The sequence below is a fragment of the Rosa chinensis genome, chromosome 6 (genome assembly GCF_002994745.2).
Source record: "Rosa chinensis cultivar Old Blush chromosome 6, RchiOBHm-V2, whole genome shotgun sequence".
Classification (NCBI taxonomy): domain Eukaryota; kingdom Viridiplantae; phylum Streptophyta; class Magnoliopsida; order Rosales; family Rosaceae; genus Rosa; species Rosa chinensis.
In genome coordinates, this window is record NC_037093.1 from 34490884 (window position 1) to 34502493 (window position 11610).

Here is an 11610-nt window from a genome sequence, read left to right on the forward strand (position 1 = left end):
TGGTAAAAACAATCAAGTTGCTAATACAAACATACTCTTAACCACCATGATAATGTCATAAACTCTTCAGTCTGCACGCTCTTGTGTTTAATTTCGCACGTCTCTCTTCATACGATGCTGGATCAATTCATTAACAGTTATTAGACAGGAACGTTAGTAAATCACAGCTAGAAAGCACATGAAGTAACATCAGCTGTATGTCCTCATCTTCATACTAAGAACCAATTTTGTTTTTAACTTAAAAATCGAGTTTTGGACAATTGTGAATTAATTGCCATAAAAACAATTAATCACTAGATATAGTAATAAGTTTCCAAAAAAATTCACTTGCAAAGAGGTTAACCGTCTTTGAAGCATTTTTATAATTATGTAGCATAATTATATATGATGCATAAGAAGTCTATATTACTGTAACGACCATTTCGTATGTAACTTCAAAGATACAGTACTTACGCTCAGTTGGGCGCGACATGAGTGGAACATGGGAAGATTTCTTCTTCATCGTTCCATTATCCAAGGAGCGCTGATCTGAGAAACAAAGGCGATCTCAGTAATAGCCATATGTGTCTGTGTAACAAAATGTTTAGTTGTTTACTGAGAGTGATAAGAGAGAATATATCACCTTCAGCACCTTTTTCTACTGGAAAACAGCATTGTAGAGCCTCATTAAAAATTGCAGCTTGGAGATGATAGTTTCGACATTCATGAGCCAAGTGTATGCGCAAAGCTTGTCTGGCATCTAGGAATGCAACCGAAAGAAATATTCAGAATTTGGAGAGACATAGCAGGTGGCAGTTTTGATCCAGCCAGCATTTATAAAGAAATTAAACAGTAAACAATGAACATAACACATCAGCATTATAAATAAAAAATGTCTAATGTTTCTAAACAAGAAGCAAAGGATGCAGCTATCGCCATCCAAGTACCTGAAGAGCAAATGAACTTGAGACCCTCAAATTCACAGGATTGAAGTACCAACGGAATCTCTGGCGCCATGCCATATTGAGGTTTTCTCGGAATTCTGTCAGTATCCAGTAATGCATCTATAACCTACCATTTAACGCATTTAAATCGAGTTACTTTTATGTAATAAAAGTGAAAGCTTAAAGGTAGAGACCACAAATAAAAATATTCTGAATTTCTGATACTATCTGAAAAGCTGCCAGTGTTAAGAAAGCCTTTGAGCATTTCTCGGTGGTTTCAATTCCAGTGGAAAGTTCAAATGAAAGACTTTTCCGCAAATTCCCAATGGTTGGGCATGTGCAGTGCTTGGTTTGAACCTTCTTACTGCAGCCAACACTATCATGTTGAATATCAAACAGTTGTAAAACAGCATGTGCATAATAGTGTTTAGTTCATGTCCACTAGTACTAGATAAAATAATATGCATAGTGTTTCTTTCAAATGGACCCAAATGCCAGTATTGTCATGAACATGTTCTTTTGGCTGCGTAGATTAATTTGCATGTCAACATAATAGTTTTGACTTTTGAGAGATGCAAGAAAACTGATTATTTGAGACAATACCCAGCAGCTTAATCAAGCATAAATTACAACTTAAGAACCAATCAATCAACAAGACATTTGGTACTCACATCAGGAGATTCATGACCTTGGCCAATCAAGAGTAGTACAGCAACCATGCATCGGACCTGATGCCAAAGGAAAGCACTACCTTTGATTTTAAATGCCCAAAGCTGGTTCCCCTCAAACCTGAGAATCATGAAATACATTTCAAGTTATACTCAAGACAGCCCTGGTCTTAATAGACAAAGTTCTCGTTTTTCTTGTTGTCATCTTGAAAAAATAAAAAATTAAACTGGATAAACATGACTTTACATACCCCATTCATTTCTAGTTAAGTAAATAGGGTAATCTGAATTAATTGATTCGAGAAAAGGGAAGGAGTGAAGATTTATCTACCCATATTAACCTCACATCACAAGGCGACATTGCAAATGAAGTGATTTTCCTCCTGTAATTGTGCACATTAAGAGCATCCATCTTACAGAAGTTTCTGAAGTCATGTTCACCAACAAATTTCCTACCAGCAGTCTCCATAGCCTGGTGAAACATGAACCACAGAAAACCAAGTTTCTTGTTCTCTTAATTTTAATAATGGGACCACCAAAATATGCATTTGAAAAAAAAAAAAAAAGGCCCCATAAATGAAACGAGAAAGAATAACCACATACCAAGAAATTCAGATTTTCTCCCCAAAATAAATAATAATACTCCCTGCTTAGACAGCTAAACCTGTATTAATAAAGGAAAGCAACAAATTATGCTAACGCAAGGTCCCAACTTTGACCTAAACCAAAAAAGAAACAAAAGAATAAAGTAGGGTCAGTAAGTAATACAAAAAAGTGCCCACAACCATTTGGTCTAGTGGCATCACTTTCCGCTTTAAGTCGAACGTCCTGGTTTGACTCAACTCACTCAAGTATGTGTAATCAAAAATAAAATTAAAAGAATACAAAAAATTAGTTGTTCTACAGTTGGAGAATGTAAAAGTATCAGAACTTAGCCATATTCAACTGATTGTCTTCATTAGATTTGTTAAGAAAGCAAGACAACTTCCTAATGAAACAAACAAGACTTGTTCAACAACCTCATTTTCTCCATGAAGGACAGGTGGTGATGACCTAAAGGAATTCATTTACTCCCATGTAAATGTAATACACCATGCATAAGAAATCCTTACATAATCCTTCAGCTTATTAAAATGCAGCTTTAAAAGCTACAAACCTTCTAAGCATACTTCCTTAATTAGCAATATTATGCTTAATAATCATGATGTTAGTGATGTATAAGGTCAATTTATACTAAACACTATCAATATAACTTTAAGAGATATACACCCATTTTGTGGCAATTAAGTCGAGGGTACCATGCAAAATTTGCGATGATATTAAGTGGACTGCCAGCTGACTCTGCAGGGGTCTACTCATTCTATGTCTCAATGCTTGAAAATGAACTTGTTTCAGTAAAGAAAGTGCCATAGAAGGAAACAATCCCCAGAACACCTCTCCTTTCCAGAGTTCTTTAGTTTAGGGAAAATAGATGCACACAATATGAAAAAGATAGAACATTTTGCAAGTAAAAGGTAGTTTTATGCATATGATCTTAAATTAGTGGAAACATTCATACAAGGTAGACAAACCTCGCACTGAAACCCAATGGTACAGGATACCAACCAAAAACTCGAATATCATCCGGAAGGACTCGATTCAGCACCCTCACATAATCGATTTCACCTTCTGAGGGAAACAAACAAGCATCTGTTATTCAATTGGAATGTGGTTGGGTTAAATATGAGATCAAACTCAAATGTACAACAAATCTTAAATGAAGCTCTAGCAAATTTCATACGGCTCAAATTCTCAAAAGATCTTAGTCAAGTGACAAGTAAGCTTTATAATCTCAACTACAGTGCTATATTTTCTTTCCCTTAAGGAACTTTTTATCCATCTCCATGTCTAACATTTTATGGTCTGCTAGTTTGGGTTAGACACCAACTACCCAAAACTTCTCCAAATAAAGGCCAGCCTTATGCAACTTACGTTTAAAGACAAATATTCAAAAACTTGAGCTTGCTAAAGATTAAGAACTATGAAAAATGAATCTAAGGACACATATGGTCCAATGTATCCAGGTTCACAATAGACTCTTGCCACACTTTTAGGTGGGTGTACCATCAAGACTCAAGACAGACAATTGATCGACATAGCCAACTAATTATGCAACCAACACCAAGACAAAATTATCTTCCCATTCCTCATGTGTCCTGTGAGGCCTCTGAAAGAAAACACCCACACGGGTCAAGAGGCTTAGACCAGCCCATAGCCAATCTTCAGGCATTAGATGCATAGGTGCTAGAATTTCTTAGCTTTGAAGCAATAGTGTAAACATGTTTTTGTTACTTAAGTGATGATCAACCATATATTCCACAGATGTTTTCCATATAACTGTGTCGTTCACCCATTTTTTGGAGTCAAACCCTTGTGCAGCTTGATTCAATAATGTAGTATAATAGACACGTCCTAGTTTTGCTCTTGAAAAGAATACAAGACTATTTAATACCTATTCAGAGTTACCTCAAATTTCTACTCCCATACCATAGGGAAATCTGATTTGGGAATAGCCTGAGTCAACAAAGGTAGGCCTACACAATGATTATCAACTTCTCTAATTATGTGTTCTATGACGCTAGGCTAAGCAATTGTGCCGCCCTAACATAAAAGCATCAAACAACTAAATGTATATTAAATTAACATGGCAACCCCATCCTAATATCATAATCCTAAAGAAATAATAAATCTTACTCAACCACTAAAAACTGATTACTGTCTATAGGCGGAAAAATAATTAAATTTGATCAACAAACTTTGAGATGCAATATCAAGTGTGAGTCTTGTATAACTATTTCAAAGTTCAAAGTTCAAACCATATAACTTTGGTCACAGGAAACTGTTACTCTATGCTGAGGCTTTTAAGTAATGGGGACAAACAAGATTTTGGCCCTGTACAGCCATGACTTGGACTTTGGAGTTGGAGAGTAACAAAAGAATGCTAGAAACTATGGCAAGAATACAAGATCTCTTCTACTTTAGATAGAAATAGATATAAGCCTCTCCTTGGAAATCCTCTGAACATTTGTGAGGTGTTTGTGTTTTAGTGTTGTTCTTCTTAATTGGGCTGAAGTAACATCAATTGATTGAGTGTCTTCTTTTTGTAGTAGATTTGGTGCTTTGCTTGCAATCTTAGGAATAAAGCTTATTTAATTTTGCTTTTCAATGTACTACTTGTATCCTATTTTAAGTTGGCAATACGTAGAGATGCTGAGAACATTATATATGTTGTAAACTTGTAATGCAACTCTGTTTCAATATGCCACCTTATGTGGGGCATGACTTGACCCAAAAGCGTGGTCCAACTAAGACTGGGTGACGTGAAGCATGTCGGGCTTGACAAGATCAATAACAAATTGTAGCATCCAATCCAAAGCCAATTGGCAATATGTGGAGAGCCCATGGCATTATATGTTGTAATGCAAGGCTCTGCATTCTGGATGTCGGGTTACTCCCCACACGAACCCCAGCAAACACTCCCCCACCCCCACCCCAAAACACACACACACACACACACAAAAAGGCTGACCATATTGTTCTTGGTTGCTAGGATCTTCACTGATTTCACATGCTTCCTTGAGGTTTGATCTTAAATAGAGAGCAATCACCTGTATAATATAATTGTTATAATTTCAATAAGTCACATAAATGGAAAATCTGGATTTACAGGCATATCAGTAGAAATTTGCTTTACAACATTGAAATGAATGATACTTTTTGAACTTTTAAAACAATCAAACAATTAAGCTTCCGAAACAGCATGTCAATACTAAATGTTTAAATGAAGAAATGTAAGGACATTGAAAATGGTGCGTTGATGATAGGACATTCAAGTTTTAAACAAATCAAACAATTAAGCTTCCCAATCAATGTTCGCTGCTGATAGACAGGGCATTGAAAATTGAATACTATGTGCAAAACATCTAAAAACAAACCTCAATGAACAGACTAAACCTTTTTTTTTTTCCTTTAAAGAAAAAGTACAGTTAGACAGGGTTCCTGATGCATCCCTCAATGAAACCTAATTAACAAGACAAAGTAGATATACATAGGAAAAAAAAAATACATGTGGACTTATCTCACCAAATGGAGCTGTTTAGATGCAGTATATCGAATTTCATCGTGACAAAATAATCGTAAGACCAACCTAGGGAATAGGAAAGGTTCCAAACATAGTTATAGTGTTATACACATAATAGATCTCTGCATCCCTTAATATGGTCGATCCATGAGTGGGACAGTTCAAGTTCTCCCAACAACTTTAATGTTCATGCAAAGATCTATATGACACTTGGAAAGGAGGATGTATACACAAAAACCGCTCCAATGACATAGTAAGTTTGATAGTTTGATTTTGATGTCATTCCATAAGCTCGAGGATCTTGAGCATAAGGTAGGATACAATTAAACTGATTGTGAATAAATATATGAAGAACATAAGCCAGAGAAATAAACTAATAGAAAATACAGAGACAATACTGGAAATCTACTTCCAGCATCTTGACCCTAAATTGATAAAATAAACAAATAAGCAACCTAAGAGAATAACAAACTAAAAATAAAAATATCATCAACATATATGTCAAAAATTAAACAGACATTTGCAATGTCAACACCAATCAACAACATACAAATAGATACTTTTTTTATCAACTTACTTGCCCAACAGCAGAAACTCCCTTGTCTGTCCTACCACATCTTGAGTAATGTGATTCCTTCTTATCACCGATCAAAAGTCTTGTCTTCTCAAGAGCTTTGAAAATTTCAGACTGCACGTTATTCAATGTACAATAGAAGCTCATGCGTTATATTCATTTATATTGCTCTTCTAGTTAGCATGAACATCAATAGAAATTAGAAATTTGTTATGAGAAACGAATACCTCAATAGTTGGATCCATCTGTGCCTCAGCAGCAAAACCATAGAACCTGTAAGACAGCACATATTGTAAAAAAGGCCTCAATAATCCTTTTTTTTTTTTTTTTTTTTTGAAGTATATTAACTTTTGGGGGAGTGAAATTCGCACTGCCCTAATTACATATGACTATGACACCTGCTTTCAATTTTATATTTCTTATCTTTTCATTGGTTGAGTTATCACTTATCCTCGTTCCTCAACTCTTGTAGAAAGGAGATTCTGGTGTCGATAAGGCAACAATGAAGATTTTCTTGCTGCGGATGGATTGGAAGCAGGCAACAACGAAGCCAAGGGAGTGTTTATCAGGGGATTAGATTTTTCTTTTTTTGTTCTTTTTTTTGTTTGGAGGGGTTTGAACATTGAAGGGGAAGAGAAGGTGTAAACTTGTGCGGCTTGAAGAGCAGGGGAGAGAACTATGGCTAGCTGGGATGGGTTGTTTTATTGATTGATGATTAGGTTAGAATAGCTCACAGTTTAGCAGTTTGGCTCCGCCTAAGCAACAGGTCAGTGGTGGGTGGGATTTAGGGGACTTGGGAGGAGTAGAGGAAGTTGGAGAAAGAAACAATCTCGGCAATTTGGGTTTTCAGTGGAGAGGATAGTCATTGTCGTCTGGGTAGAAGAAAGGTGGTCATGAGAAGTGTTTAGGACTGAGGAGTAAAATAAACTAAAAAACAAAAAATAAAAAATAAAAACCAAAAAAGAAATGGTCACTAAAATTAAAGGTCTTATTGGTTTTTTTATTTTTTATTTTTTTCTATTGGAGGTGGGGCTGGGGCTGCTGGAAAAATGCTACCTTTGGCCAAAATACATGACTTTCAAAGCAACATATCTCTTGCTGTGGTGATTCATGATCCTTGTGTCGTAACCTGATACAAGCATATATAATGAATCAGCCATCACTCAGCAGAGTATCACTGTTCAAAAGGTGAACTTTCCTATACAAAGTAGACTGTTGATTTTGAATTATAATAATTTGGAGTTCAAAATTAGAATAAGCAACATACTCAGATGCAATGAGTCTCCACATAGCTATTTAAAGATCAATTAAAAAAAAAAAAAGACAACTAAATCTGAATTATAATAATTTGGAGCTTAAAATTAGAATAAGCAACATATTGATTATGCAATGAGTCTCCACATAGCTATTAGAAAGGAGAATAACTAAGGACAACGATGAAACACTAGAGAGAGGGGGAGAGGGGGAGAGAGAGAAAGAGAGCAAAGTAATTAAGCAAAGATGTTTGCAATTATGAATTATGAACTGGCACCAGTTCTGGCAATGTATGAGACATCTTTGCAATGAAATTATTTGTTGTTTGGCAATTTTTGCCAAAATTATTTTCTTGTTTTTATTTCTTTCCGAAAAAAAAAATCAAAGAAAATACCTGGCAATTTCCCTTTAAGTTTCTCCTTGGTGGTGTTCTTACTTTGAAAGCTCGATTTCCCGCTTTTCTCAACTAAATTATCAGAACTTACAGAAGAGACTTCAGTCTTGTCCTGTTGCTGCATTGCAACATACTTATCTTCGTAAAATAAAAACAAAACAAAAAGTTGTTCAAATTGTATAATTGTCAATTCCTGACATTGGTAAATGACCCAAAGAAAGTTGATTACAATTTAATTAGCGACGATCATAGGTAGAAAGTTCATATTCTTCAGTCAGTGATTAACAATTTGTTGGGCAATACTGAACACAATTACCACAAAATATACAGGTTCCAAACATAAACAAATGCAACCAAACAGAAGGCGGGTTTTTATTTTCTAATGTGTCTTAAGGAATTAATAAAACTTTTTTTTTTTTGGATAAAAGTATAAGGGGTTTTATTCCTTTTAAGTTAGGTTTCTCGTCTTACAGAAGATTGTCCATTTCACTCCCTCACTTATTCATTTGAATGCCTGACAGGTTTCTTATGCAGCAAATTCTAGTTCCGTTTCCTTTGACAAGGCCAACTCCACAGGGACTTTGCATGATTAAGATGCACTGCATGTTTTATAGTGGATATATCAAGGACCAGAACTAGATTACCTTTTCTTTTATACATATTTCTAATTTCTGAACCATATATTCAGCTGTGACACATCATACAACATTACATGTTAACTTTAGAAAAAGAATTCAGTCATAAATTTATTTTCTTGTTTATATCTGAAACAGTAAAGAATCTAACAGCAAAATAGCAAACCTGATGGCAGTGACAAACTGCGAGTTGAGATGACAACTTGGCATTTAATGCCTCTAATTCCTGGATGTGATTTCAAAATAGTAATCAGAACAATACACTTGTAAATAATATAGAAACTTTAAGTAACTATTGGACTATAGTATAGGATAAATGCAAAAGACAGTTTATCATTACGGTATTAAACAAACACTGAGAGTGAGACATTGTGGTGATTGCTTAGAATGGCAAGTCAAAACCAAGCAAAACCCAGAAAACCAAGAGAATCAAACACAGAGATAAGGAACACAAGAACCACAGATATAATGTGGTTCCAAAGTCGCCTACGTCAATTGGGCAGCAACAATTATCTTCCACTATATGAATTATGGGTACACAATCTTAGCTAGCCTCTAACCCAAAACTTGATGAATAACTAGAAAGAATAAGAAAATAAGGTGATGTGGAAGCCAAGTCATATTATAAAAAATAAGTTCATCCATTTGCCATCCAGAATACAATCAAGAGATTGTCCTTAATCATGAAATAAATGCATTTCACTAATGCAATTTTAGGTTATATCTTTTGATTTTCTTTTGTCATAATGTTCAATAGTAAGTGTCATATAGTTATGTCTTTCAGAATTCCTACGAGCATTAGTTTAAGGATTATCAATAATTCATGTAATGGCTCCATAAAAAGGGCGACTTTGTAAGCTTTGAAGCAGAAGTGGTATAAAAAAAATCAGTTGAGATTTTCTGCTCCGGTATGAAACAAGGGTCAACTTGTAGAGATTCCAAGACACCTTTGGTGTGATGCCAAAGGCTGGCGTGAGACCGGAATTCTTTCTAGGAGTGACTCCTGAAACCCTGCAGGTGTGAAACTGGTAGTTTTTATTCCTTTCCAAATCTTATTTCATATGTCCTCAACCATATGGACTCTCTTTTTTCTTCTCTTCTCTTCTCTTCTGCCCATACTCAATTTCTCCCTGCAACGGACTGCAAAACATTGATCTCTCTGCGCTTCTAAACAAGAGCAGTTGCAGGAATCCCATTTGTGCTATACAAGTAACTACCCCATTTGCAGGAATCCCTCAACAGATCCAACCACATACAATAGCTGGTTCAAGAAAAGGGCGGCTTTTCGAAAAATTTTCGAAGCACAATTTTTGTTTAGTAGAAGTACAAAACTAATCATAAGTTCATTTTCAACAAGTTCCCCAGCTCACACCACCCTTTGACGTTTCAAAATGGAACTGAACATAATATGAGAGGTGGACATAATCAAAATGGAAGTAAGAGACTGAATCAACATCTGAGTTTAACAAGTCTGTGTCTGTTTGCTTAAGGAAGCTAAATCAACAGCTGAGACTGAGAATAACCAAGCCAGCCAACAATTTAAGCAAAGCAATCGACAATGTATTGTTTTGATTCAACGGGGGGAGAGAGAGAGAGTACCTGAACTCTATGCCGGAGGGAGTCGACGACAGTGGTTACGTCCATGGTCGATAGATATCCTCTGCTTCTGCTCGTTTCTACTTTTCCAGACGACGGCCTGCGCTGCAGTTAGGGCCACTCCCTGTCTCTTCTCACTTGCCCATTAACGACTTAAAAAAATATTTATTTATTTATTTTTCAGTCATTTTTTTCCTTTCAAAAAAAAAAAAAATTTATAGGCGTCATCAATTTCAAAACTGTTTAAGAATATCTCTATTTTGTGTTTAATCCAAACTCTAGGTTACTTGACCTAGTGGTAATAGGGTTAAATTAGAAGAATCTAGAGATTCTCTTTCCTTGTATGATTCTAACTCTATGCATTGTAATCCTCTATATAAAGAGGCCCCTATTATCAATGAGAATACATAACAAATTTCTCTCAATTCCTGATTCCCTAAAATACGTTATCAGCACGAAGCCCTAACTCTGAAATCCTAAATTCGTAGCCTTCAAATCCCAGAAACCACCGCCGCCCACCTTGAAGATCTCAACTCTAGGAGTCCAGAACCGGCGGCCCCACCCCCAGAACCGGCCGGAAAACCACCGAACCGGCCACCGGAAATAGCAAAAGTCCCTCTGCCCGGTTGAAAGCCTTCCTCACCACCTCCTGCAGCCATACTCCACCACCTGCAGCGTCTCCACCCCAGAAACCCGGAACCGGAAATTTCACCGCCGGAACCGGCCAAAAAGTCTCTGAACCGCTCACCAGAAACCCGCCTGCCCTAAACCGCCGCCTCACCTTCAGTTTGCAGATTCTCTCTCTGCCCTATCCCTGTAAGCCCAGCCCAGAAGCAGCGAGGCCCAGAAGCAACGAAGCCCAGAGGCACAGCGTAGGCCCAGAAGCAGCGCAGCCCAGAAGCGTGGCCCACTGAAGTCACCTACCTCAGGCGCCACATCAGCGCTTGCGTCAGTGTCCAGTCAGCATTGCATCTGCCACGTCAGCACCCCGGTCAACGGTCAGCCAACACCGGTCAACCCTCCGGTCAACACTTTCCCGTCAACTTTCCGGCCACTTTCCGACGACTTTTCGGCCACTTTTCCGACAACATTTTCCGGCCAACTTTTCGGTCAAGTATTCGGTCACTTTTAAGGTAATTTTCTAAAAGTTCCCGTTTTTGAAGTTTTTTTTTTTTTTTTTAATTTCTTCTTCTTTTCTCAGGGACTTCCAACATCCCTTCTTCTACCCCCATTTCTTCTTTATAGGGGAGACCAAAAACCGAACTGTGGGGGTTCGTGCTCACTTCAAGCTTGGAGCTTGTAGAGTCCTCCAAACTTAGAGTTTGTTGAGAAGAAAACGATCGACCACATACATTATTGTTTCGATCTAATCCAAAACCCCTCTTGGAATCGGATTTTCTTGGAAGCGACTACGATCAGAAAAATCCCTAATTTCTTGGAAATGAC

The 11610-nt window shown here is 36.9% G+C and overlaps 1 protein-coding gene across 7 annotated transcripts in view; it reads right to left on the bottom strand.

Annotated features, from left to right (window-relative positions):
- LOC112174443 (tRNA pseudouridine(38/39) synthase) overlaps positions 1-10301 on the bottom strand; it is an 11644-nt gene extending 1343 nt beyond the window's left edge. Inside the window, exons 1-15 of one of the 7 annotated variants that reach the window (XM_024312211.2) lie at positions 10168-10301; positions 8735-8794; positions 7934-8051; positions 7342-7414; positions 6513-6558; positions 6289-6399; positions 5160-5238; positions 3163-3280; positions 2195-2255; positions 1933-2063; positions 1595-1712; positions 927-1050; positions 623-739; positions 454-528; positions 36-117 (exon numbers count right to left, since the gene is read on the bottom strand). In XM_024312211.2, coding sequence (XP_024167979.1) covers positions 56-117; positions 454-528; positions 623-739; positions 927-1050; positions 1595-1712; positions 1933-2063; positions 2195-2255; positions 3163-3280; positions 5160-5238; positions 6289-6399; positions 6513-6558; positions 7342-7414; positions 7934-8051; positions 8735-8794; positions 10168-10212 — 1338 coding nt within the window. In that variant the 5' untranslated portion in view covers positions 10213-10301 and the 3' untranslated portion in view covers positions 36-55. The other 6 variants (XM_040509175.1, XM_024312214.2, XM_024312212.2 and 3 more) reach the window with 6 other exon arrangements.
- Positions 10302-11610: the final 1309 nt, after the last annotated feature.